The sequence below is a fragment of the Fundulus heteroclitus genome, chromosome 11, assembly GCF_011125445.2.
Source record: "Fundulus heteroclitus isolate FHET01 chromosome 11, MU-UCD_Fhet_4.1, whole genome shotgun sequence".
Taxonomy (NCBI): Eukaryota; Metazoa; Chordata; class Actinopteri; order Cyprinodontiformes; family Fundulidae; genus Fundulus; species Fundulus heteroclitus.
Genome location: NC_046371.1, coordinates 25,782,276 through 25,807,603, shown reverse-complemented (window position 1 = coordinate 25,807,603; position 25,328 = coordinate 25,782,276). Strand labels below are relative to the sequence as shown.

Below are 25,328 nucleotides of genomic sequence, written 5' to 3'. Positions count from 1 at the left end.
CCAAGCAAGCGAGACCTCAAAGATTGTTCCTGCCTGCTCCTTTTTACGATGCCTTTTTCTCTCACACGGCTCAACATGCGAAGCTGGCAGCCGATCAACATCAGAGGCTAATTGATGATCCAGGTCTCCCTCTGTTGTAGCTACTCCTCCATGTTTTTTTCTCTCTCTGATGTTTCATTAATCCTTTCTACGTTCTGATTGCTTGATCTCTAACCACTTTAGCAGATAAACGGACGGAGAACGGAAACTAGAATCTACTGATCTCTTTTTTTTTTCTGAAGATACCATCATAAAAGAAGTCACTTAATGTCCGTGAGTATGTCAGTCCCCAAAAGAATTATTCAAACTGTTGTGTGTGTGTGTGTGTGTGTGTGTGTGTGTGTGTGTGTGTGTGTGTGTGTGTGTGTGTGTGTGTGTGTGTGTGTGTGTGTGTGTGACAGCCTCAGATAATTATGGTGTCTTGCAAAGTGTTGGAATAGGTGTGACATGCAATTAAGATTAAATTTAAGTAAATTCAACTTTAATTGCATGGTGCCTTGCAAATCTTCTCCCAAGCCCTTGAAGCTTTTCACATTTGTCACCTTACAACCACAGACTTCAATGTGTTTTATTGGAATTTCATGCGATATAGTACCTGGACAAAGTCACATATGATTGTTAAACGGATTGAAAATGATGCACACTTTTCAAGATTATCTGCATGTACAAATTTAAAAAGTGTCGTATGCGTTTGTATTCGGACCCCTTGAGTTAATTCTTTGTAGAACCACTTTTCAATCTACTTACAGCTGCAGGTCTTGTGCCGTATGTCTCCTAACTGCTTTGCACACCTAGTGTGAAGGTTTCACCAAGTTAAGTCTGACTGCGAACATCAATTTCTCATCCTGCCACCAATCCTCAGTTGGATTTTGGTGTGGGCTTGGACTGGGGATGTCTTGCACACGAGAATGCTTTGATCTAAACCATTTCATTGTAGCTCTGGCTGTATGTTCAGGGCAGCAGTGTACAGTGCTAGATTACCATCACACATGCAGCCAATCACGTGAGTCGGAAAGATCAGTTCTGGTCTCATTTGATCAGATGGTGGTTTTTCACGTGGTTGCTCTGTCCCCCAAAATGTGTCAAATAGCAAAATAAAACTCCAAATAGTTTTCTCTCAACATTATTCATGCTAATGAACACCTCGAAGGGCATTATCCCGCTTATACCGCGGTCACTTGTGAAAGAAATAAACATTAAATCACTTATTAATACTTTAATGTTCAAAATCATAGGTTTTTCAAAAGAAGCAGCTGAAATAACTATTTAATATCGCTCGTGAGGTGTTGCCAAGTGTTATAAAAATGTGTAAACGTCTCTCTGTTTTGTCAGCTGTCTCGCCGTTACCAGCTAACGCTTGAGTCAGCCCGATAATTCAGAACAATCAAGCTATTTGAGCAGAACTTTGTTATAGGTGACCTATAGCGCTTTTTAATGGACACCCATCAGCCAATCAGAGTATTCACCATGATCGTAGTATAATTTCTGCTGATCTATGACATAATATGACACATTCCAGGGGCTGTAAAGACGTGCAGAGTGATGTGCAGAAATAATCTTTTACCTGCATCTGGTCCACCTTTGGCCTTAAATACAAACTGAGAAGAGGATGAAGACATTCTCTTAAAAAAAAAAAGGACAGCTCGGTGTTTTCTCCCATCCCACACTGGCTCCTTTGTCTCAAACCCCGCTTTGACATCAACTGGGTCAAACTGGAGGGAGGGAAGGAGCCCAGCAGCTGGACCCAATCGTCAATGTCACCCTTGTTAGCCAACTTCATCAATGTCAGTCACTGGCGATGCGATTTATTTCACTCTTTTCACTCTCTGTACTTCTTATCTCTTTGTCTATGAACACGGTGTTTAGGAGAGCATTAAACTGTCCGACTGCGTGTCGCTGACCTCTAGCATGTGCAGCTAGGCGGCACATTGCATGCCGACAAAAAATGTTTTTTGACAAAATGTTTACAAGTGAAAGCAAATTGAATGCATCCTACTGTGCACAAAGCTGAACAGGTCTGTGGCATAATCATGTTAAACTCAAGGGGACACTGTGGTTTATACTGAGTATGTTAAATAAAACAGAGAAGATAGAGGAGAGGACTGCCCAAAAAGAGTAAAATATTATTTATTTTAAATTGGTCAGCATGTTTGAATTGGTCAAAGCTTAAGGATAAATATCCCTGTAAACTGTAGATTTAAAAAAGTACATTTTCGTTTAAACATGTGTGACCGTGTGGAAAAAAACATGTGTTTCGGTGAAATAACGGGTAAAAACAAGCTTATAGTCAGAAGAGCTACCACACCACATATACTAAAAGGAGCAATAAAGTTTAGATTAGGGTTTTGGCCCCTCTTCTCGTCCCCCTTCCTGAACCCAGCGGCCACACAAACACTGACTGGCAGCTGAAATGGGACTTTGTGACTTTAAGATGTGACTCGGAGAGATGTGCTCCATCTATTGTTGATGAGACAAAAGCGCGAGTCAGATTCATATAAGGGTGGCGGGGAATAACTTCTCATATCCTCATATCAGTCACAAAGCCGTCCAGCTAAACCTCAATATCCCCGCTCTTCTTTCTGGACATGGGTGAGTGCACAGAATGTTTAATAACTCTTATCATCTCTTATTAATGGGATTTGAAAACTGTGAATTTCATAACTTGCCTAATGTTGCCTTTTAATATGTCTGTGGACATCGTGTTGCCCTTTTGCACCGCGCACAACGCTTGCTTGCTTGCTGATTATTCTTGTAATTTCATCTACCAAAGAAATCTTTTAGGTTCAAATATTCATTTGCAGCTGAATCACCTTTGGAGCTCAGCAAGCAAAAAGGATTTCACACTTAATAGAAAGGATCACAGCTGCTCAGTCTGGAGTGCTTTTCAGTGTGGAAAAGGGATCCCCATTCTTTTCAGTGATTTTTTTAGGCATAAGTCAAAATAAAATCAGGGAGGCTGAGACTTAAGTCATGTCACTCATCGGAAAGAGGTCAGATACTTTCACTTGCTTACAAGCTTATATTTGCACTTTTTCTTAGCGACCCTTGCGTTTTCACTGCAACAAATACGAATAATAATTGAACTTTATTGATCTCACAATGGAGAAATTCACTTCTGCATCTTAACCCATTCCCTTGGGGAGCAGTGGGCTGCCACTGTGTGGCGCCTGGGGAGCAATTGGGGGTTAGGGGTCTTGCTCAGGGACCCAGAACGCCAGCTTGTGGGAGTTGAACTCAGAACCTCTGGGACCAAAGCTCTGTGCTCTAACCACTAGGCCACCACTCCCCCTGCAGTTGAAGGAGTTGAAGGAGATTTCAACGGTGGCATTCATCGCCCCGCCATGACCACAACTCCTTCTGCAGCAGTTCACATTTATATGGAGACTTTCACTCCCCCTTTTCGGTTTCGATTAGTAACTTTAGCTCGACTTGCGTCACAGATGCTCCTTGAACCTTTCAGGGACGATATCAAAACCACACGCACAGAGATTTAAGAATCGTTGGGATTTCCTGCGCAGTTGTTGTAATTCTGAAGGTCGTTGTTGTGAAGCTGTTTGAATCCCCCCCCCCCCCCTCTTTCTGCTAGTTGTCCTTCCACCCGCTCTTTGAACCCAGCCCCCCTATCCACACTGACACCCAGTGCCAGCCTCAGCCAGCTGGGGATAGCCAGAGTGGTCGCTCTGCCAGGGGTGCTGAAATGCTCCCGGTTACCCCTTCTGCCATCACGCACTTCACTGTTTCTCATGCCATGACGGCCTTTGTTTGTTTGTTTGTTTGACATCACTGCCCTTTGTTCATCTCCGATCTCTCCGAACACAATGGACATTGTATCCGCGAGCCACAAAGAGAGGCTCTTTTCTTTGCCCCCCCCTCCGGTGAAGCCAGCGTTGCACCACCGTCCCTGAATGGGCCCGGTGACGCCTGTGACCATCGCGGGACGAGGGGCAGGACCAGATTTACTTGGGACCAAGCTGTGAGGTGTTGGCACAAGCAGAGGAGCCGTCACACACGTATGAAATCAGCGCAGACGCGTAGCAATATTGTACAGTAGCGTAACCTCGTAGACAGCGCTGTGCATCACGGCTCGGTACCGGGACCTTTTCTCGTTTGCGGAGTACGGCATCGCAGGCAGCAAATGTTTCCGGTCAAACAACACTGGCTTTGCAAAGCCTTAGGTGCTTTTCTCTATCCAATTTCTGGCAATGCATTTTACTATTAACCCCTTGGATATTTGCTAAACGCTTCAGCGCGGCTGTTTAAACCCGGAAGACGTGTACAAGATCGGCGTGAGGCCGGCGATGACTGCTTTAGTGTGGACGCTTTGTTTGGAGACGCTGCTTGAACCCTTGTTTGTTATTGCTGGTTAATTGTGTGGTTTCTTTTTTTTTTTTTGTCTTGTTTTCTGTTGCCTTTTTGGGGGTTATGACACATGCTCATGGATTTGCAGCCGGAGCGAGAGCTTTCTCGTAGCCTAAGGGCTGAAAGAGCCCACCTCGTGCAGTGACTTTGATGTGCTGTGTGCTTATATGTGCGGTGTGTGCCGCCTGTGTGCTGATATATTATGCCCCCTCAGGTTGTTATGATTGCTGTATCCGGTGCATTGGGGCAGTGCCCTACCCTTCCCTGGTGGCCACCTTGCTGTGCTACGCAGGCGTGGCCTTGTTTTGTGGCTGCGGGCACGAGGCGCTGGCCCAGACGGAGGTGCTGGTCGAGACTTACTTTGCCCGTGACCCTCAGGACTTTGATGTCATGGCATCTTTGTGAGTTGTGACCGAACTGAGTTGACGCTCGGAAAAATGCTTCGGCTTGTCCGTTTGACTGACTTTCTCCCTGCAACTTTCCCAGTATCAAATACTTCCAGTTCGTGATCTATGGCCTGGCATCGTTTTTCTTCCTCTACGGTATCCTGCTGCTGGCTGAGGGGTTCTACACCACAAGCGCGGTCAAGCAAACCTTCGGGGAGTTCAGGAGCACCCAGTGTGGCCGCTGCCTCAGCTTGACGGTAAGTGTGGGGGGGAGGGGGGGGGGGAGTTGGGGGCCGGATTATGACTGCAGGTTATTGTTTGGTTCCTGAATGCTGGTTTGTGTTAATAAAACCCTCTTTGTTTCTGTATGCGCCCCCCCCCCCCTCAGAATCATTAATTGCGGTTGATCTTAACGAAAAAATTTTTTTCACTTTGACACCTGGGTGCCTATAAGGGTGACTGATCCGTAAACCTTCTTCCTTCAACAGTTCATTATAGTAACGTACATCTTGGCCTTCATCTGGCTGGCGGTGTTTGCCTTCAGCGCTATCCCCGTCTTCTTCCTGTTCAACATGGAGCACACCTGCCACAGCATCAACATCCTGGCAGAAACCACCCCCAGCATTAATCAGCACAGCTGGATCTGCATGGACGCCAGGCAGTACGGTGGGTTGCTCAAACAATGAACGACTGCCGCATGCCCCTCCCCTCCGTTCCCCTCCCCTCCCTCCGGCCAGCGTGTTAATGTGCCCTTGGGAGCGAGGGGATTAATCGATGGGGTGTGGCCATGTGACTGATGGTTGAATTTGCCGTGAAACGACGGAGATTTCATGCGTCGCAGGCCTGCCGTGATTCAGCATCGCCAGAAGACCCCCCTCGCTTATGTCATGCTCTCATTTCAGGCCTGCTTCCTTGGGATGCGGTGCCGGGCAAGTCCTGTGGCATGACCTTGGCGTCTATTTGCAAAACCAGCGAAGTGAGTTATTTGCTTAAGAATCATGTCCGGATCGTTGTTTGATGTTACATCTTTTTGCACGATTTTGTGAGAACGTCTTTTTATCTAAGTGAATGATAATAAGGCAGAAAAAGCAGTTTATGTATATAAATCGAAGTTGAACCAGTGGTCTGTTTTGTTTCTTACAGTTCCACACCACCTATGACTTGTACATAGCCACATTTGCAGGGGCTGGAGTCACTCTCCTGGCGCTGGTAAGGGCTCTCTTTACTGCTCTGTTTGCTCCACATTTAAAGGGCTTGTTGTTCGCTCTCTATTTGGAGTGTTAGAACTGTCAAGAGTTAAGGAGTACTCAGTGTCTCGCCGGCAACATCTTCAGATTGTAGCAACTTCATTTATCGATCAGTGAGAAATGTAATCCAGTGGAAGAGATAGTAAAAATGCTAATCACTTGAACTGCTGCAAAGCTCTTGGTTTTGGCACAGGTTTAATTTCGTAAGATAGTTTGATATGTTTGCTCTCTCTATTCTATGTTGAAGTGTTTCATCTGGGAGGGTCATTGTCATGAGCTGTGGACCACCACGGACTTTATGCAGACTTATGTGTCAATGACATGGAAAATAAAGATCCAACTAATGGGAATGAGCAAAATTAGGCTGGAAAACCAATAATTCCTCTTTCTTTAATCAAAAAATGTGTCTGTCCATGTATAAGTTGATAATATGTTCAGCAGTTTATGATCATCTAATTGTAACACATCCATATTGATAAAAAAAAACTAAAAATGCTCCCATTTTGTATGCTCACACATAGAATGAAGATTTGATTTCAATCTAAAACTATCCAGTTCATATTTAATCAGTCTAAGCATTTTAGATTTTCAACCAGGGATGATCCACTTCAGTCCAAACCCATTAGAAGACGTGTTGCTGATAGCTCTGTAGCAGGTGCTGATTTTAGCGCCCTTACCAGCTACTTGTTAGCCTGTCACGGGATCATCACCGTGCTTACAAATCACCCGTGTCATGTCTGGCATTTTGTTACTGTTTAGCAGCTGTGTGCCCAAAATGCCACAAGATAAATGGAGGGTTTCGTAATGAAATCTGGTCAATGGACAGCCTTTGGGACGCTGTCAACACAACATGGCAATACAAGAATTGTTTCCTTTCTTATTTCAAAATAAGGGTTTCAAATTTTATACCGAGTATGAAGTTTAGAGCGCTCCCCTTTCACATCCAGGAACCAGACCCAGTTCAGTAAACATTGTCATATACCCTGCAGCGACAACGTTGTGGGCCTTTCTGCATGGAGTTTGCGTGTTCTCCACATTCACGTGTGGGTTCTTTCTAAGTACTCACCCTTCTTCCTGCAGACATAGAAAAAAAAAAAACATGCATGTTAGGTTAATTGACCTCTCTCTAAACTGCATGGTTGTGAGTCCTGTGTGTGTCTTTGTGTCTTTGGCAACATGTGCAGGGTCCATCTTGCCTCTTACCTAATGTCCAGTGGAGATAATAGACTACAACCCCCCCCCCCCCCAAAACAGAAGGAATAACTGAGTAGAGATAACGGATTGAGATCTCTGGCAACAGTATCATCAACAGTATCATATTGCCGCCCCAGTAGTGATAACATAAGCCACTTTGACATTTTTCAGACCGCAGTATTTTTTTTATTTGACAGAAGCTCAATTTGTCCTTGGCTCAGCTCTGACTTGCCGTTAACTGGGAAACCGATGTCTAATTCGTCTGGTACTTGCTTTTGCTTTTTCCAAGTTCACTTTCTAAAATAACCAAGAAGCTGTGAAATCAGATTGTTGCTGCTACTGGCATCAGGAGCAATGCTCTGATCAATTTCTGAAGTCTTGACAGGATAACATCCACGTTTCTCTCTTTTGTTCTTTAAACCATGTGGAACCAAAGATTGCAATGTGACTACATAAAGGCCATTATTGGTTTCTCCCCGTTTCTGCTGACCGAATGTCAGAAACTCTCAGCGTGAATGTAGAATATTAATATTGTTTCACGTCTGTCTTTCCTTCACCTTCCTTTTTCAGATTCTGTATCTGATCCCCACCACCTACAACTACGCAGTCTTGCGGTTCCTGGGCAGAAAAGGAATTCGCTAAGTGCTTCAAGGTGCCTGCCGCCTTTCAGATACCCATGCAAGTCCACATTCTAGTTCTTCCTTCTTGAAAGGGAAACTTTCAAACCTGGATCATCTGCCATTCTTTTTTTCTTTTTCAGATAACAGACAAACGTCTCCCTTCACCGTTACGTGTGAACAACAGACAGCGAGATGAAGATAATTCACCCGCAGTAATGAGCCCCAGCCTGCTCCACAAGCCGTCCTCTCAGATGATTCTCTTAGCTTTGTTGTTCATTTTCTTTCTCTCTGCCCTCTCTTTCTCTTTTTCTCTCTCCTTTAATTCGCTCTGTGAGGCTTCGCTGGAGCTGATTGTGATGTATGAGGTTTCATGAATAATTAAGAGCAATGACAGCTTTGCTTTGCAAGTCATAACTGTGTGTGTACGTGTGTGTGTGTGTGTGTGTGTGTCCTGTTCAGTGTTTACTGGTGCAGGTATCGGTTTTGAATATGATTTTTTGCTGCTGCCTTATCGTCCCCACCTCGGCATCAGGAGTCTAAAGCAAGTGAAGCTGAATGTACCATGGGTTTCTCTTGGAGCTTCTCACTTCAAAATAAATCTGCTGTGCCTTATCCCCCCCCCCCCCCCTCCCCCCACCACCTTTCTGTTAAATGTGAGGAATTGTCTTCATGATACCTAAAATAAGCAACAGAGAGGTCAAAATGAAAATAACTGCTCGGCAGCTGACACGCGCTGTGTGTGCTCATTTGTAGTTAAGGCTAATGAAATGATTTGATCTTTGAATTTATTTTAATCATATAATGTATGTGGCATTAAAGTACTTTCTGCTGATTGTGGAGCATTTTATTCGTACATCTTTGTAAATTACGTACTTTTTATTTTATTTATTACACAACTTTTTAACACGTTACACCAAGTGATCCTTTTCAGTAAAGAAAAACATTTAAAAAAAAATGAAATAAAAAGCATACAGAGCAGGAGGGGCCATGGCTGGTGAGATTCCCAGGGAGCGCATTATTCACCGTGAGCTTTGTGAAACGATCTCTCAAAGCAGTCGCCACATTTGATCACGTCGCCCTGCGAGAAAATACGGTCTTGCAAGTCTCCCAGGGCCTTAGCGCAAACGCCGCACTGCAAAACACACACACACACACACACACACATTAAAACGAAGCAATGATAAAGAGTCACCGCTGGCAGCTGTACAGTGTCATGAAGATAGCATTAAGGGCTCTTGATCTTTTCCGCCTTTAGCCACGGCCCGAACCACAAACCTCGGTGTATTTCGTGGGGATTTTATGTGACTGCACGCAGTAACGCGTTGTTGTAAAGTGGAAGGAAGGAGGATACGTTGCTCAAAAGGATTTTGCAAGTAAAAATCTGAAATGCGTGGCATTGGGTCTTTTTTTGACTTCGAGCCGCAACGGATCAAAGCATACCCGTGTCAGAACGGTCCGGTAAAAGGTCAAGACCTACGTACATCCAGCTGAGGATCTGTAGCAACGCTTGACACTTTCACTTCTTAGACACTCTCCATCCTATCTGGCTGGCGTTGAGATATTTTGTAAAGACAAACGAGACAAAACTGGTTTTTAGATGTTCTTTTAAGACATACCAGACAGACTGCGGTAAAAGCAGGTTTCACTGGTTTTTGTACAGGCCCGTCACAAAAGACCCCAATATAATACACTGAAGTTTGTGGTTGTGACCTGATGAAATATTGAACATTTTAAGGGGTGCGAATACTTCTGCCAGGCAGTGTGTATTTGAAAACCAAACATGCAAAGCAATACAAACCTTGAGGCATTCTGGATGGCATGTAACGGGTGGCTCGCTCAAAGTGATCTTGGTATTTCCATCGATGACTTTGTCGCAGTAAGAGCACAAAGGTTTTCCATCACTAAAACACATTTGGAAACATCATATTACCTCTTTGTTCAAAGCCTTCAGCGTTTGTCATAACCATGCACTATATTCCCCCCCCCCCCCCCCCCCCCCAAGATATTTTCCTCTAAAGAATGCCAAACAATGCTGATGCTAGAAATGCCACACTTCGTAAACCTACCTGGATCTGTTATGAGCTTTGGTAGAATTTACCGCTTCTCTGGGCTTTTGAAGCCCTTCGGCACTATAAATAATAATAAAAAAAAGCAATAATGTTAAAACAAATCTTAGGCATTTTATTGAATCATGTTGTCACTGTTTGTGAAAGCATACTTACACTTCGGTATCATCAGGCCGCTGTTTCGGCTCCCCTCCATGAGGTTTGTCTGACTCCTCAGTTACGGGAGCAGCTTTTTCGCCGGGTGCTTTCATCACGTCTGTCGCATTTGTCAGATCAACGGCTCCGTAAGCCGAAGCGCCCCTAACAGTTTCAGCATCCCCAGCGTGCATGGGTGTAAGAGCGTCTTCAATTTTCAAATCCATGTGACGGACCTCATCTTCAGGTGATGGCTCGACATTTTGCCCGACGGCGGTACTGGCGACGGACCGGATCTCGGCCTCGGCGGCCTTCTCCGTCCTGCTTTCGAAGAGCGGCTCGTCTGTGGCCATTGGGTCAACTTCATACTTCACAGCTATGACGACGCCTTCAGCGGCGTGCGAGTCAGGCATGGGATGGATGGCGGGTTGCACGCTGTTAACTGGAGGAGACCCCTCACCGGGTGTTGCATTATCAACATCGGGGGTTTCCACCTGAGCCCCAACCTCGTCTTCAACGGATTCTTTGTTATCTTGTTCTGGGGGGTGCTTTTTCAAAATGCCCTCTGCAGGTGTTTCATTGGCAGGCCGAGTAGGCGACTTGCTCGCTGATTCAAACTGCATGTCAGATTCCCCGCTGGCTTGGAGAGAAGCGCCTTCATCTGGAGCAGCGGCGCTCTCAGGCAAATCCTCCACCGTAAGCTGAGAGGCGGCGGATACAATTTCTCCTTTTGTCTCCTGCTGCAGGGTTTTCTCTGGATTCCCCTTTGTAGTTGGCACGGATACTTCCCCTCCGTCCTCCGAGCTACTTGTGTTTGCTGGCTCCGCTCTGATCAAAGCGTACTCTTGAGGCTGCAGCACTGCCGCGGGAATAACGGGGACCGCTGCGGTGTCTGTGGCGATCGCTTTCACCCGAGGGTCACTGGAAACCGGGTCATCTGCATTTGTAGCGACTGTTCCCTTGACCCCCGCCGTTTTTTTGGCAGGTGGCGGTTCTGCTGCACCAACGTTTTTGCTTGCTTCAGGAGCTGGTCGGATTTGTTCCTCCTTATTGACATTTGCAGGCACCATGTTGTGCTCTCCATTGGATTTGCCAGCTGGTGCTTCTGCTTCCGCCTGCTTGTTTTCTCCGTTTGTGTTTCGGATTGGCTTTTGCTCTCGTGTCTTTGGCCTTTTAATCAACTCTTCTGATGGAGGCTTGAGTCTGTAACAGAGCATGATATTTATTCACAAGTATCTAAAAAATTACTGTATCTCTACAGCATCTTGCAAACACAGCCAAAGAGAGGCCGTTCTATACTAACTTCGCATCTCTGGTGGTGTTGTCTTTCGTTTCCTCAGGAGGTGCGTCGTCTTTAGCAGGATCGACCTCTTCATTTGTCTCATTAGCTGAACTCCTAAAACACAACGGGTGAAAGAAACTTTCAGAAAAAGTTCACCTGACAGCATCAATACTAAATTAAACTAAAAAGTCAGTTGAAATCTGAACGTCTTCAAGGGAAAGGTTAGGATCAGGACACGAGAAGTTTATAAAGTTAAAGTTAACAGCTAGTTTGGAGGGCAGCGAAGCTGAAAGCAGAATTCTACCGTCTTAAGTCCGGTTTGAAAAAAAAAACAACCATTCATCCCCTGTCTGTGCCAGCAGGGTTGCGGGTTGAAAAGCATTTTAGTGGTTCAGGCTAAAGCTATTTGATTTAACCCTAAATCATTGTCACACCTGCATTGGGCACTCATTTTTAAAGAAGCTAATGATTATTTACACAGGATATAAAAGTGGAAGGCGGTGCACCATCATGTATTTTCCTGTGTAAAACGCAATAAAAGCAACTTAAATATATTATAATGGTTTGAGTGAATGCTATTTTGTTAGGCAGTTACCCTGTCCGGAAATGTCTTACATGTTCTGTTTTCAGTCGGTGTTTCACACGGGAAGATAACTGGTGGCACATTACCGTTTGCTTCCAAGTAGTGAGAGAAAAAATCATTGGTTTAAAAGATCAGCAGCTTAAATTATTGATTAAAATGAAGACATTATGAGAGTTATCTCATGGATGGTGACGGTTAGAAGGTTCATGCAGTTGATAGCTTTTTAAATGTTCATAAAACAGTGTTAGCATGTGAACTACGATGATATTTTCAAAAGTGTAGTTGTTTGAAGTCTGTGGAAAACTGTTTTGCTCTTGATCACTCTTGGAGAAGTCATTTGCTATAGCGTAGAACTAGCAAATCTGGAATATAACAAGAGTTTTCAACAGGAGGTGAAATATTCCATTGTAACCTGATCCTGATCGTCCATTGAAGATCGTTGATTTTGCAGATGCGCAGTGGGAGCAAACTCACATAGCAGTTTGTTCTGAGTTAAAATTCAGCACATGCAGCACCCTTTCCAGGTGCTAACAGGTTACAATACAAAACACAACTGAAGGCGAACTTTGTCAATTAAAACATTATTTCGGTTATCTCTTGGAAAGTTTTAACCTGGCAAACCAGATTGTCAATGTGGAGCGCTCTGTTCTGCACACTATCATGTGTGTTTGTGAACGCACAAATACTGCGAGAATTCAGCTTGAAGGCAAGGGCAGGGACGTTTTCATTAGGTTTAAACTCGAAACAGCAATCACATCTAAATGCTTTACTATCTGGTAATTATCCGTATTTGAGGAACGAATATTATACGCGCATAAAGTAGCAATCTTAACTGACACATTGTGGACTTTTTCAAGTCTTAGGAGTTCAGAACATAATTTAGTCTCTTTTTCAATACGAACCAAAGCATGTTATTTATTTGCATAAGAAATATCTGCAAAAAGTTCGCATTGGGAGATGGGAATAATAAGTACATGAGCTGCATAACTAATAAATTATGCTTCAAATGCCAACGCCGTGTTTGTTCACAGCATGCGTCTCACTGGATGCATTGCAGTGAAACAGGAGAGTAGACTGGTAAATGAGTGGATTGTGATACAATTATTCAGCAGTGGCTCGTCACGCACTACAATAATGCTTAACAGCATGGACAGAGCATCATAAGGTCGCAGGAGCTAAAGGCTTACTCTTCGTGTAGCAGTATCTCAAAAGAAAAAGTCTTGTTTGGTTATTTTTTTAACAATCAAATGAGACTTGCAATCTGGTGCTGCACAATAGTTGAGATCTACAACGATAACAATGCTAAATGTTACATCGTCCAACATAATGCACAGCTGCAGAGAAAGCTATTCCTACCAAAGGGACATTAAACTAAAATATTTATTTACAGCAAAAATAGAAAAGAATAAAAACCTGGACTTAACACACTAAAGACTCTTCTCACTTCAATCGCCACGTAACAATTGTCAGTAGTGTCGATCTGGCTATAGATGTAGATCCAACATTGGATTGAAATACACTGTATAAAGTGTACTTATGACAACATTTTTTTTTTACCTGTTTAAGTTTATCCAATGTAGTTTTTGTGTGTTAACTAAAAATTAATTTCTGCTTAGAATTCATTGGCATTGTTTAAAGCTTTATGAAAGAGTGAATGAATGAAATCTGTAATTCAAAGATATAAGCAATACATGTTTATCAACAAATAAAAACAAAAATGAAATAAAACTGTTTTATTAATGTGACAAATAAAACAACAACAACCATGTGGGTCAAGCTTCATACTTGAAGTAATAGTTTAAAAAAAAACATCAGAATTAAATACGAAATCAAATCATTTTTAAGCATAATACGTCGTCTAAAAAAATGATGGAAATAATACATCACATATGATCAATATTCAGTCTGCTATTTGAATTAAACAAAGTGTAAGAAAATATTATTGGATTTTGAAAACTGTACCCCACCCAATTGTTTGTTTTGTTTTAATTTTAGGCCAGGCGTGTCCAATGTACGTTCCTAAGGGGCATTTGGGTTTGAGTATCTTGTGCTAATTTTGTATTTGGCTCTCCAGCTGCCTTTCATGAAAGATCTGACCTATCAGCACAAGTGGCAGATGGAAACCTTTTATTTTTTAATTAGGGCAATATTATTACAAACAGGTTAAAATCTTAGAATTGAACATTTTAGGTATGATACAGAGCATTCATTTTTTAATCACCACACTTTTTCCATTCTCTTTAATTTCATAGTAAATATGACTACATCTATCAAATGACTTTTACTCCAATGCAGATGTTTGTGCATTAAAATCTGCTTTGAATTCATTTATTAAAATTGGCTAAATACGGCAGCTAAGTGTTTGTTTTCACAGAAATACTCAGCCAAATCCTGCTCTTACATTGCTAGACCAAAAGGAAATCTGTATTTTTTCAATAAAGCCTAAAATAATTTGCAGATTGGATGAAGATCTTTTGATACGGCAAATCAGCAAAGCCGTTTTTGTAAATTTTGGATCTGGAATGATTTGTAAATCCCTTTCCTACAGAAAATCTAATTTGTTTGTTTGAAATGATCCTATTTAGTATAGCAGGTAAAAAAAGTCACAACATACTGTCATTTTTTATTATTATTATTATTATTATTATTATTATTATTATTATTATTATTATTATTATTATTATTATTATTATTATTATTATTAATTACCGTCAAGTACTTTTGACTTGCCCACGTGCCGAAAAGTTTGGACACCCCATGAAGCTTATTGAGATAACTGTCGCTTTAAGACTTTTATCTTGAAATCGATTCGGCTTGACTTCCGGTTGTGCTTCTGCTGTAGCAGTTCCATGCTAGGCAGGGAAGCAGAGGCTTTACTCCTGCTATATTATGTCATGTATTGTGTTTCCGGAGCTGGGAGATGAAACAGCGACTGTTTATTTATTATGTTGTCAACTTTAAAACTCCCTCAGAAGCCTCCAGACTGCACGGCATCGTACTTCACATGCAGTAGCGTTCACGTTTCACCACGGAGAAACCAACACAGGACCAATCATCTTCGGATAAGAATATTTCGAGGATCTTTCCTGACCCGTAAGTGCGCTATTGTTGCTTTACAGTCCAAAAATGATGCCTTTGTCATAGAAAGTGGGTTCTAACGCGGTTTAATTCAATGGTTGAACGTCTTCATCACGAATCTCATTGGCGTCTCATCACTGCATGGTGCGTTTAGGGGCTTTCGTGCTTTTAAACGTTTATGGGGCTCAGTTTAATCAATGCTGTTTTATACGGTGTATTTTTACCCAAAGCATACACATAGCGGACGTTCAACTACATTATAAAGCCAATTCAAAACTAAAGCGGCTCCTGCCTTTAAAAAAAAGATGAGGTGTATGAGTTTTCCGACAGACCGCGAAGTAAACCTGGAGACAAATCGGAAAGAGACAACAGGGGTGGAACTACGCTGAATGAAATTCGCGCAGAGAAAATAGACAAAGACCAGTTACCAAATCACTTATTTTTTCTCTCGGGATTAAAAAAAAAGATAAGACATCAGGAATATTTAAACAGGTTGTCCTAGTTTACTCTGACTATGTATGATGGTAGTAACTGAGTTGCTGAAGCATATGGAAAGTGATGGAAACATAGGAGGTGGGGGGGTGGTCTGCAATGGATATTCTTATCGCACTATTCAACAGTACTTTAATTACGGCAAGTTTTCCTAATTTTGTGCAGCCCCAGTTTGCTCTCTGAGCCACCTAGCTCTGCCCTGTTGAATTATTCAGCCATAAAAAGGCTCCTGCACCCAAGAGCTGAAGGGCTCTGTCAACACACAACAAACTAATTAGTAAAGAAGAATCCATTTTAAATTGGATCCTTAGCCACTTTGTTACCAGCAGCCGGTCACAACAAAAAAACAAAACGGCCCCCGTCGCTTTAAATGAATCCGTGTGAGCTATAGCACAGCTTGGTGGACTTAAAATTAAAGGGGAAAATAATGCGTTAGCATCAAGAAGGCAGTCCAGTCATCAATTATTGTCTTTTTTTTGTTGTCCTTTTTATTTATTTCAATATATAGGTTTCATGTTATTATTAATAATTTGACTAATATTCTATATTTATATTTGTACTGTTATCATTAGTTGTAAGCGGGTTGTAAGTGATTAATTATGAGAATCAAAAGCTGGATACAAATTTTAACATGACTGCATACATCTTTATTTTGGTTCGTATGATTTCTCTAACCTGACTCCGCCAGATAGATTTGCTTCGCATATCCATCTAGAAACCTTCCGTTGAAGTAATTTTGGGAAGGGGCGAAAATACTGGTTAGCTGATTGGCCTATGTTGGTGATAGACGGGCCAAATAAACCAATCAGATCAACGAAGCATATGACGTACTAACAGCGACGACGGAAACACAACCACAAGCTCTTGCCGAAACCAGTCGGGAGAAGAGCAAAAACATCTTTTCCTCTGAGAAAAGCCTCCAGAGCAGCGTTTTGCTCTTCTTCCAGTGAAGAAATACTCTGTAATTCCGATAAAACTTGCTCGATAGCCACGCTAACGCTAGTTTCATCGGCTGAAACCGCCATGTTCTTTAGACTGAACTGTCGCGCTTCTCGTTGCGTCACACCTCAACCCGCCTCGAAGCCATCGCTGATTGGACGTTCGTTTGGTGAACGGCTCCAAATTTTCTTCAACGGAGAGTAGCCAGACTGATCTGCGAGTGAAACCTTGAAAGCTCGCGAGATCAGGATGGGCTCACGAGGCTATGGTTTCTCACCATGTTTTTTTTTTTGTCACGCTTTCATCGCCTTAAGGCCCGTTCATACCTCACGTAAAAGACGGATACGGATACGTGTGGAGTGTTTCATACGTTCTAACCGTCGATTTCATCCGTACTTTGACACGAAAATTGGGAGCTTACGATTACGGACGAAACGGATCAATACGGAGAAATACTACCGGAAACGGTGGGGGCGCTGTTGAGTTTGTAGTACAAAATGTCGACAAAATCACGAAGAAGGTTAGAATTCTGGCCTTTAAACAATGGCGGGATTCGAGGAACGACTTGCGGAGCTTGTCCACAACTACCCACACATATGATGTGTCGTGTCCGGGGGACAGGGACAAACAAAAAGTTTACTTACGGAGCAAATACAACAAAATCACGTCTTGGACCGTCGCCGTGTTTGATCGGTGACGAATCATTGGCACCCAGCACTGCCACCTAGAGGACATATTGGTTATTGCGCACCTCAACGGACGGAGGTATGAAGGAGTCAACGGATAGAACGTACGGACAGAAATACGGACGTGTAGGCCAAACGTAGGGTATGAATGGGCCTTTATTCACAGATGCTTTGATGTCGTCGTTTAAAATAATCTTTTCCTGCCTCTCCCCAGAGCAAAATGCCATCCAGGAACCATCTTGACAAAGTCGGCCGGAGGAAAAAGAAGAAATGGACGGAGGAGGCCATGGAGCGCGCGCTGACCGAGGTGAAGTCCGGCCGGCGCACGGTGAGGCAGGCCGCCAAGGAGTTCGCCGTCCCCAAGTCCTCGCTCGGCGACCGGGTGAGCGGCCGGGTGGCGCCGGGGAGCCGCAGCGGGCCGGCCCGCCTCATCACCTCCGCCGACGAGAAGCTGCTGGTGGAGTTCTCGCTGTACGTGTCCGAGCACGGGTTCCCGCTCACCAAGCAGCAGGTGGTGTCCTTCGCGTCGTCGCTCTACAAGCGCCAGCACCGGAGGGTGGCGTTCTCCAAGCTGGGCCAGACGTGGTGGCTCAACTTCAGGAGGCGGCAGGAGAAGAACATCGCCATCCAGCCCGCGGACGGCGCGGCGCGCGGCAGGACGGCGTGCGTCAGGAAGGAGGCGCTGGATCAGTTCTTCCGTCTGCTGAGCACGGTCGTGGACGCGCACGGGCTCGGCAACTCGCCGGGCCGGATCTACAGCTGCAGCGAGACGGGCTACCAGCTGGGCCGCAGGAAGGCCGGCCTCTCCGCCGCCGCCGCCGGTCCCGGACACAAGCCGGCGGCGGCGGCGGGCTGCAGGGACCACGTCTCCGTGCTGGCCTGCTTCAACGCAGCCGGAGAGGACATCCCCCCGTTCATCGTCTACTCCAAAGCGTACCCGGGGGGCGTGTGCTACAAGACGCGGGGCCCGCCCAACGCCCTCTACGGGTGGTCGGACTCCGGCTGCGTCAGCTCGGAGCTCTTCAAGAAGTGGTTCCTCAAACACTTCCTGGTGCACGCCCCAAAGGAGCGGCCCCTGCTGCTGATCTTCGACGGCCACAAGGCGCCCGTGAGCCTCGAGGTGGTGGAGTCGGCGCGCGAGGGCGCCGTCGTCCTGCTGTGCCTGCCGCCGCACTGCTCGCACGTCCTGCAGCCGCTCGACGCCGGCCTCTCCGCCGCCCTGAAGCGGCGCTTCGCGGCGCTCGCCGGGGACGGCCGCGCCGCCGACGGCCACTTCGCCGTCAGCAAGAAGGAGTTCTCGGGGCTGCTGAGCAGAGCGTACCAGGCGGCGAGGGAGGAGGAGGGCGTCCGGATGGTGAAGGAAGGTTTTAGGAAATGTGGCATTTTCCCGCCCAACCACTACGCGCTTAACGAGGCTCATTTAACAATCCCCCCGCACGGCGCCGGCCCCGCCTCCTCGTTAGAGCCGGCACAAGGCTTGCTCTCCGTAGCGCAGCTGGCAGCGGCCGGACCCTCCTCCTAGCTCGTTACCAATTCGTCAGGCCGTCTGTACCTTTCGGGGTGATGGTGGGGGTCGGCTCTCCGGGGGAATCCGTGGCCGCTCGCATAATTCCACCAAACCCAATCAACTCAGACTCGTCCCGCTTATTAAGATGCTGAATGGGTCTGCAGCACTGTCGAGGTGTCGCGCAGCAACCCCACCCCCCCACCCCCTCCCCTCCTCGCTTCCCTGCAGGACGCTCAGTTTATCCGCCGGCCACAAGAAGGGGACGTGTTGATGTAAGGTCTGATAATAATGTCTGATCACACACTAAAAAGAAATCCCTATTTTAGTTTGAGTACATTTATTGAAGTAAAAGATGGATTGTGTTCCACAAGCCGACTAGCGTGCAACAATTGTTTGGCCCTCCAGCAATCATCCTGAATGGGAATGTTTTGTTTTTGTCACGTGTTTTCATTTAGGTTGAGCAGGGGGCCATGGGGCGTGATACAGCGACTCTTCAAAACCGGAAAGACAGGAGAGCATGCCATCTAAGTACGGCAGCGGTGTGTTGATCTTTATGAGTCACGGTTGTCTTGACCACTAGTGATTAGTAGGGCTGGACGATATAGAGAGAAAAAAAACAGCATATCGATAAAATAGAAATCATATTGATCGATATTGATAATTATCAACAAATTCAAAACCTCTATTTTAAGTGCAGCCCTGGCCGTTTTATGCTGTTGCTTAGCGACCTATTTTTAGATAAAGAACACATAAACACTGAATTCAAACTCAACCCTTTATTCAACCAACTTTTTACCAAAACTGCAACTTTTTCAAAAAAAAAAAAAAGAACCTGTGCTCTCTGAACTCTTTGGAGGGGGCGGAGCTTGGTTCCTAGGTCTGCGTTGTGATTGGTTGAGAGGATGTAATGACTAACCTACATGACGAGACTGCAGAGGATGAACATTGTTATTGTATTGAACTTTTTATTGGCCCTTTTTTGTATCATCAATATACGTCTATCGATCGATATATATTGTTCCTGAATTGTCGTCCAGCCCTTGTGGTTAGAGCATTGGAGGTTCTGGGTTCAACTCCCACAGACTGCCACTCCGGGTCCCTGAGCAAGACCCTTAAACCCAGATGGTTCCCCGGGTGGTGGGCTGCCACTGTGCGGCGCCCACTGCTCCCCAAGGGGATGGGTTAAATGCAGAGAACAAATTTCATTGGATTGTATGTTGCAATGACAATAAAGATTATTATTATTATTATTATTGTTGTTGTTGTTGTTTTAAAGTCTCTATTGCAACCATTAGACACTGTTTCTCTTTCTGTCTTCTGTCACAAACGTAACCAGGTAAGGTTTGCTGAACTCTGGCTGGCTGGGACTTCAGACGTAACGGTCTGCTTCGCTCTGATAGAGGAGTGCGTGGCATCAGACTTCAATGAATGCACCAGGAGATTTTAAATAAAAAAAAAAATGCTGACTCTACACGAAAACTGAAAATAGATCATCATTGTGTCTTTTGTAGGGCATTGCTCGTAAAGCTCCATCCAAACCACCACCAAGCTTGTTCACCAAACACTACAGCGACCATTTTTTTGTCACTTCCTGGGAGATGTTGTAGGAGAAGGCAAAATCTAATGGTGTATCAGTGTGTTTTTTTCCACTGAATATATGTACTCAGATTAAAGGTTTTTTTTTCACTATGAGATTATATTATAGAAGATTATTATTTTAAGACTTTTTTTTGTTTTTGTTTGTTTTTACATCTGTACCAGAGGTGACGATAGACGTGGCCTGCAGTGGGTATCTAAAGAGCAGAGAAGTCTTGGTTTTCTATTTATTTATTTATTTTGTTCCCTATTGGTCCAAATTGTTGTGTAAACTAAATAATAAAGCATAAAAAAACAAACTTGGATGCAAAGTTCCCAATTAAACTATTATTGAAATCCAAAGCACTAAGCGCGTCCCAACACGTTTTGAAGAGCTCAAATAAAGCATAAACCAAAGGAGCGCTGCTGAGACGTAACCAGCGCAGTGTCATGTGTCACAGCCAGTTAGATGGTCACTAAGACCCTGCAGTGGCTGCAGCCACGCTGACAGATGTGTCATGAGCGCAGCTGTCAGCGGGCGGCACAGCTCGACCACATCTTCACGTTTTCCCTCCGAGCAGCAGTGCGAGGCCGCAGCACACCATGCTGCTGTATAATAACCAGCGCCTCCCTTCCTTGTCACTACAGGGAGAGAGGGCCTAACAGAAGGGGCGTGTGGGAGCTGTAAAATGTTGTTTTGCAGCTTTAAAATTGTTTTTTTTTTTTATTATTATTATTATTCTGCAGTTTTTTTTTTTTCTCAGAACGAAAAACCTGCTTGGCCAAGGGAAGATTTTGTTCTTCACTTAATGTGCTTGCATAAATGGATCCAAGCACTGCATGCTGTTTCCATTGAAGGAGGGACACAATGGATGTTCTCAGGGAGACGATTTAAATTACGTTTTTATTTTTAATGACTTTGCTTCTGTCTGCTTCAGTTAGACGACAGGTCGTATTGATATTAACACATTTACTCAGATTTAGCACAAAACAAATCTTGCATCTAGGTTCTATAAAAATACTTTTCAGGCCTTTTTCCGTCACAAGTAAAAGCAAGCAGTCATTCACATCTGTCTACACCTATGCTTTCTATAGAGGCAAACCCCCCCCCCCCTCAACAAAGCATTTCAGGGGCACTGTGGTAGGACACCTTGGCACAGGTACTGGGGCTTTAACCCCTTATCTTGATTAAATGATAATCACACCATGCCAGCTAGCAACAGCAGTACGGCCATCAGAATATTTAAGCTTCATTTCTGTATGTGCTGAACACAATCTCAGATCAAGCAGTTCAAACTGAATCTCTTAGGCACAGGGTTTACAACACAGGGCTCAACATTCAAAGCCGGTAAAACATTGATGCATTTGACCCTTTAACAAATACGTTGTTTTTTTGCTGGAGAGGAAAAACATAGGACATATTCAGATCGATGTGCAGAAGTTACTGTTCAGGTCACCTGTACACCGTAGGGCCACAAGGACGCAACTGAGGGGCAATGGTAATGTTTTGTTTCTGACGTCAAAGATGGCGATTTGTGCCTCGAGTGCCAACAGACGATCTCACCCTGGGCTACACGTTTTATACACAGCCGTTAGATTGTTTGATTTTAAATTATTAAGGTTTGTACAGAAGAGGATTAGGGCCATTCAAAAAAAGCATTAAATTCTGAGAAAAAAAATCAGAATTCTGACTTTAATTTCAGAATTCTGACTTTTTTGTGAGAATTCTGTGTTTAATCTCAGAATTCTGAGAGGGAAAAAATCAGAATTCTCAGATTAAAGTTAGAATTCTGACTTTAATCTCAGAATTTTGAGAGAGAAAAATCAGAATTCTGAGATTAAAGTCTGAATTCTGAGATTAAAGTCAGAATTCTGAGGGGGGAAAAAACAGAAGTCTCAGATTAAAGTTAGAATTCTGACTTTAATCTCAGATTTTTTTTCTCAAAATTCTGAGATTAAAGTCAGAATTCTGAGGGAAACAAATCAGAAGTCTCAGATTAAAGTTAGAATTCTGACTTTAATCTCAGAATTTTGAGATTTTTTTTATAATTCTCAGATTAAAGTCAGAATTCTGACTTTAATCTCAGAATTCAGAGGAAAAAAATCAGAATTCTCAGATTAAAATCAGAATTCTGAGATTAAAGTCAGAATTCTGACTTTAATCAGAATTCTGAGAAAAAAGTCAGAATTGAATATACTCTTCTGTAGGTTTGGGCCATATACATCTGGGATTTATTTTTTTAAACACACAGGCTGTTGTTTTTTTGGATACACGTGCGGCTATTCACTGAGCTCTGCATCCATGCATGTTAATGGGAAAATTAAGTGGAAGAACAAAGTGTGGCAGAAAAGGATGCGCTCTAAATTACTGAGGTACAGCTGTACACGTTTGCCTAATATTGTAGGTTACATTACTGAAGTTGGTTGTAGTTCAGAAATGTTTTTTTTTTTTTTTAAATCAGCAGAAGGGAGCAGATCTTCAGATGTGCATGTGTGTTTGTTGTAGCACTTACTCAAATTTTTTGATCGCCTCCAGGACGTATGAACTCCTTCTGGCTGGATCAGGTTTCTGTTTCACTTCAGGAGTCACACTACGGGACAGGAGAAGGCTGGTTTATTTAGTTGTTGTTTTTTTGGATAGTTCTAGAAAGAAGTAATTTATTAAGTTGGGAAAGGCTCTTGCTGCTTCTTTCATTTCGTGTCTAACATCACTGGTTCAGATGGACTCACTCGGCATCTTTAGGCGTCTGGATCCAGCTGCCGTCCTTCTTGCGTGCCTTGCGGACCTTGATGTTCTGCAACACCTGCTGTCTGTCGACGTCTGACCGATGGAAAGTACGACACCGTTGTCAGTTCTGGATTCATTGCAATAGCACAGGGGTGTCAAACATACGGCCCGCGGGCCAGTTCCGGCCCGCCGAACAATTTAGTCCGGCCCGGTGGGTAAATGCATTATCATTATTAAAAAAAATAAATTAAAAAAATTGTTTTGTTTTTTTTCCTCTTTCCCCAGTGTCCTGTCTGGCAATGTGGCAATAAGAATTGTTGTCTTAATGCCAAAAAGAGCTCATCAGATTTGACTTTCACAAGTGAAGCAGAACTGCTTTTGCCATGTGCTCCGCTTGATTTATGAATGTGAATAGTTTTATTATGATTCATGCGGGGAATATCTCAAATGATATGGACACTACAATGGGAAAGTAGGAGAGGAAAAGAAGAACAAGAAGAAAAAAGAAAAGGTGAAAGAAAGAGGAGATAAAAGGAAGAGAATGATAAAACAATTATTGAAAAAAAAAAGTACTTTGTTTAATTGAAAATCTGCAGTTCCTATATTGTCCACGAGGGGCGCTGTGTTTCAATCAGCAGATGGTATTACGGTTACCTGACTCCGCCAGATAGATTTGCTTCACATATCCATCTGGAAACCTTCCGTTGAAGTAATTTTGGGAAGGGGCGAAAATACTGGTTAGCTGATTGGCCTATGTTGGTGATAGACGGGCCAAATGAACCAATCAGATTCGTCGTCGCTCGTAACAGAGCGACGACGAAAACACAACCACAAGCCAAGCTACTCTTGCTGCTGCAGGTAAAGGCTTGTTAGCTCAGCAAAGAAATACTCTGTAATTCCGATAAAACTTGCTCGATAGCCACGCTAACGCTAGTTTCATCGGCTGAAGCCGCCATGTTCTTTAGACCGAACTGTCGCGCTTCCCGTTGCGTCACACTTCAACCCGCCTTAAAGCCAATGCTGATTGGACGTTCGTTTGGTGAACGGCTCCAAATTTTCTTTAACGGAGAGTAGCCAGACTGATCTGCGAGTGAAACCTTGAAAGCTCGCGAGATCAGGATGGTCTCACGAGGCTAGTATTACGGAGCTTCAGATGTAGAAAATTGATTTTAAATAATTTCTTAATTTTTATCTGTTTGATGTATTTTGTCATGCAGGACAGTGTTTTTAAGTTCCAAAAAATGTGAATAAATGTTTTTCAACATTGTCCAATCACTGTGATCAGTTATTATGCATAATGCACAAGTAAATGTTTAACTGAGTAAAAGTATTGTTGAAATTGCACATACTTTTCTTAAAAACGCTGAGGTTATTCATAATATATTGTGTAAAAGTGAAATTCATTTAATATAAAAATCAACAACAAGTCCACTTTTATTAGTTCTATTTAATCTTGCAATGACTTAACTCGTGTGGCCCTCTTCAGATCAGATTAGGCTGTATGCGGCCCCTAAACCAAAATGAGTTTGACACCCCTGCGAATAGCAGCACAACTCGTGTCTTAAAGAAGGAAAAAACTTTTCTAAAAGATGAACTACTTGCCTTTTGACATGACGTTCCTACGGCAGTCGACCTGGAGAGATGACGAGAGAGTTTGAATGAACCAAGCTGTCTGTGTTCCTTTCCTGCCTGCTTTTTTTTTCCAGGTTGCATCGGTTTAATGAGCCACAACTCGCAAAACCTCTTCCCTCATTGAAAACAAGTTTCACCCTCACCACAGCTCGGTCGGAAACAACGTTCTACTCTTCCAAAAACAAAACCATGTTCTCCCTCCACTCTGAGATATCTGCCCTGGCCTTTTATTTACGTTGTCTGGCGTTGTCACTTCTTCTCTGTCTTCCCTTTTGGAGTAGCTGTTAACACTTTGACCCTTGCTTGGTTTTTAATCTCTTATAATGAATCTAAATAAGGATCTGCCAGCACCAATTAACCGGGTCAGATTTTGCTATGCATTGAAAATTAAGCCAATTTAGACGTTCTAATGAGCGGTGAAAAGAAGTCTGCGAACCCGAGAGCAGGACCGCTGTAAAGAGGCCCGCTTTTTGGGTTGTTTTTTTTGCTCTTTTTTGGGGGGGGTGGGTTAGGATATGCTGCTCTCACCTGTTCCAGTCAGCTTGGGTCGTCCAGACGGATGATGTCGAGCCTCCTCTGCGTCTTTGGCGGCTGGCAGACTGCTAGTGATACTTTAACACCCACCTCCCCGCCCCCAACCTGTCATTTCAGATTCCGCGCCCCTGCGACTGCTTCAGCTTTTTCTCCCTCCTGCTAGTTTGACTTTTGTTCATGTGTGAAAAGCCGCATTCCAAAGATGTTACCCATTAAGATTTTTTTTTTTTTTTTTTTTTTTAGTTG

General features: G+C 43.7%; 3 protein-coding genes across 4 annotated transcripts; 2 read left to right on the top strand and 1 right to left on the bottom strand.

Annotated features, from left to right (window-relative positions):
• Positions 1-2,508: 2,508 nt before the first annotated feature.
• On the top strand, positions 2,509-8,677 carry plp1b (proteolipid protein 1b). Of its 2 annotated transcripts, none has more exons than XM_012867174.3 (8): positions 2,509-2,628; positions 4,613-4,799; positions 4,885-5,041; positions 5,273-5,450; positions 5,687-5,760; positions 5,928-5,993; positions 7,796-7,877; positions 7,986-8,677. In XM_012867174.3, exons 1-7 carry the CDS (start codon positions 2,625-2,627, stop codon positions 7,865-7,867), a joined length of 738 nt encoding a protein of 245 aa, XP_012722628.2. In that variant the 5' UTR covers positions 2,509-2,624; the 3' UTR covers positions 7,868-7,877; positions 7,986-8,677. The 2 variants fall into 2 exon arrangements, with proteins under 2 accessions (XP_012722628.2, XP_012722626.2); XM_012867172.3 differs by lacking the exon at positions 2,509-2,628 and adding an exon at positions 3,988-4,214.
• On the bottom strand, positions 8,465-25,192 carry si:dkey-125i10.3 (zinc finger protein 185). Its single transcript, XM_036143265.1, has 8 exons — positions 24,519-25,192; positions 22,919-23,009; positions 22,702-22,779; positions 11,350-11,442; positions 10,068-11,249; positions 9,912-9,974; positions 9,644-9,746; positions 8,465-8,977 (listed from the first exon to the last, which is right to left on the bottom strand). Exons 1-8 carry the CDS (start codon positions 24,526-24,528, stop codon positions 8,861-8,863), a joined length of 1,737 nt encoding a protein of 578 aa, XP_035999158.1. The 5' UTR covers positions 24,529-25,192; the 3' UTR covers positions 8,465-8,860.
• si:rp71-1d10.8 lies at positions 14,701-19,274 on the top strand. The gene is made up of 2 exons (XM_012867170.3): positions 14,701-15,004; positions 17,321-19,274. Exon 2 carries the CDS (start codon positions 17,327-17,329, stop codon positions 18,626-18,628), a length of 1,302 nt encoding a protein of 433 aa, XP_012722624.2. The 5' UTR covers positions 14,701-15,004; positions 17,321-17,326; the 3' UTR covers positions 18,629-19,274.
• Positions 25,193-25,328: the final 136 nt, after the last annotated feature.

Coding starts and splice junctions, on each gene's coding strand:
- plp1b (XM_012867172.3), top strand. CDS start 4,175: ATGTTTCCGGTCAAACAACACTGGCTTTGCAAAGCCTTAG. Junction 4,215..4,612: donor CTGGCTTTGCAAAGCCTTAG/GTGCTTTTCTCT, acceptor ATGCCCCCTCAG/GTTGTTATGATTGCTGTATC. Junction 5,042..5,272: donor GCCGCTGCCTCAGCTTGACG/GTAAGTGTGGGG, acceptor TTCCTTCAACAG/TTCATTATAGTAACGTACAT.
- si:rp71-1d10.8 (XM_012867170.3), top strand. CDS start 17,327: ATGCCATCCAGGAACCATCTTGACAAAGTCGGCCGGAGGAAAAAGAAG.
- si:dkey-125i10.3 (XM_036143265.1), bottom strand. Junction 11,250..11,349: donor AACACCACCAGAGATGCGAA/GTTAGTATAGAA, acceptor GCTCTGTTACAG/ACTCAAGCCTCCATCAGAAG. Junction 9,747..9,911: donor AAAGCTCATAACAGATCCAG/GTAGGTTTACGA, acceptor AATGTGTTTTAG/TGATGGAAAACCTTTGTGCT.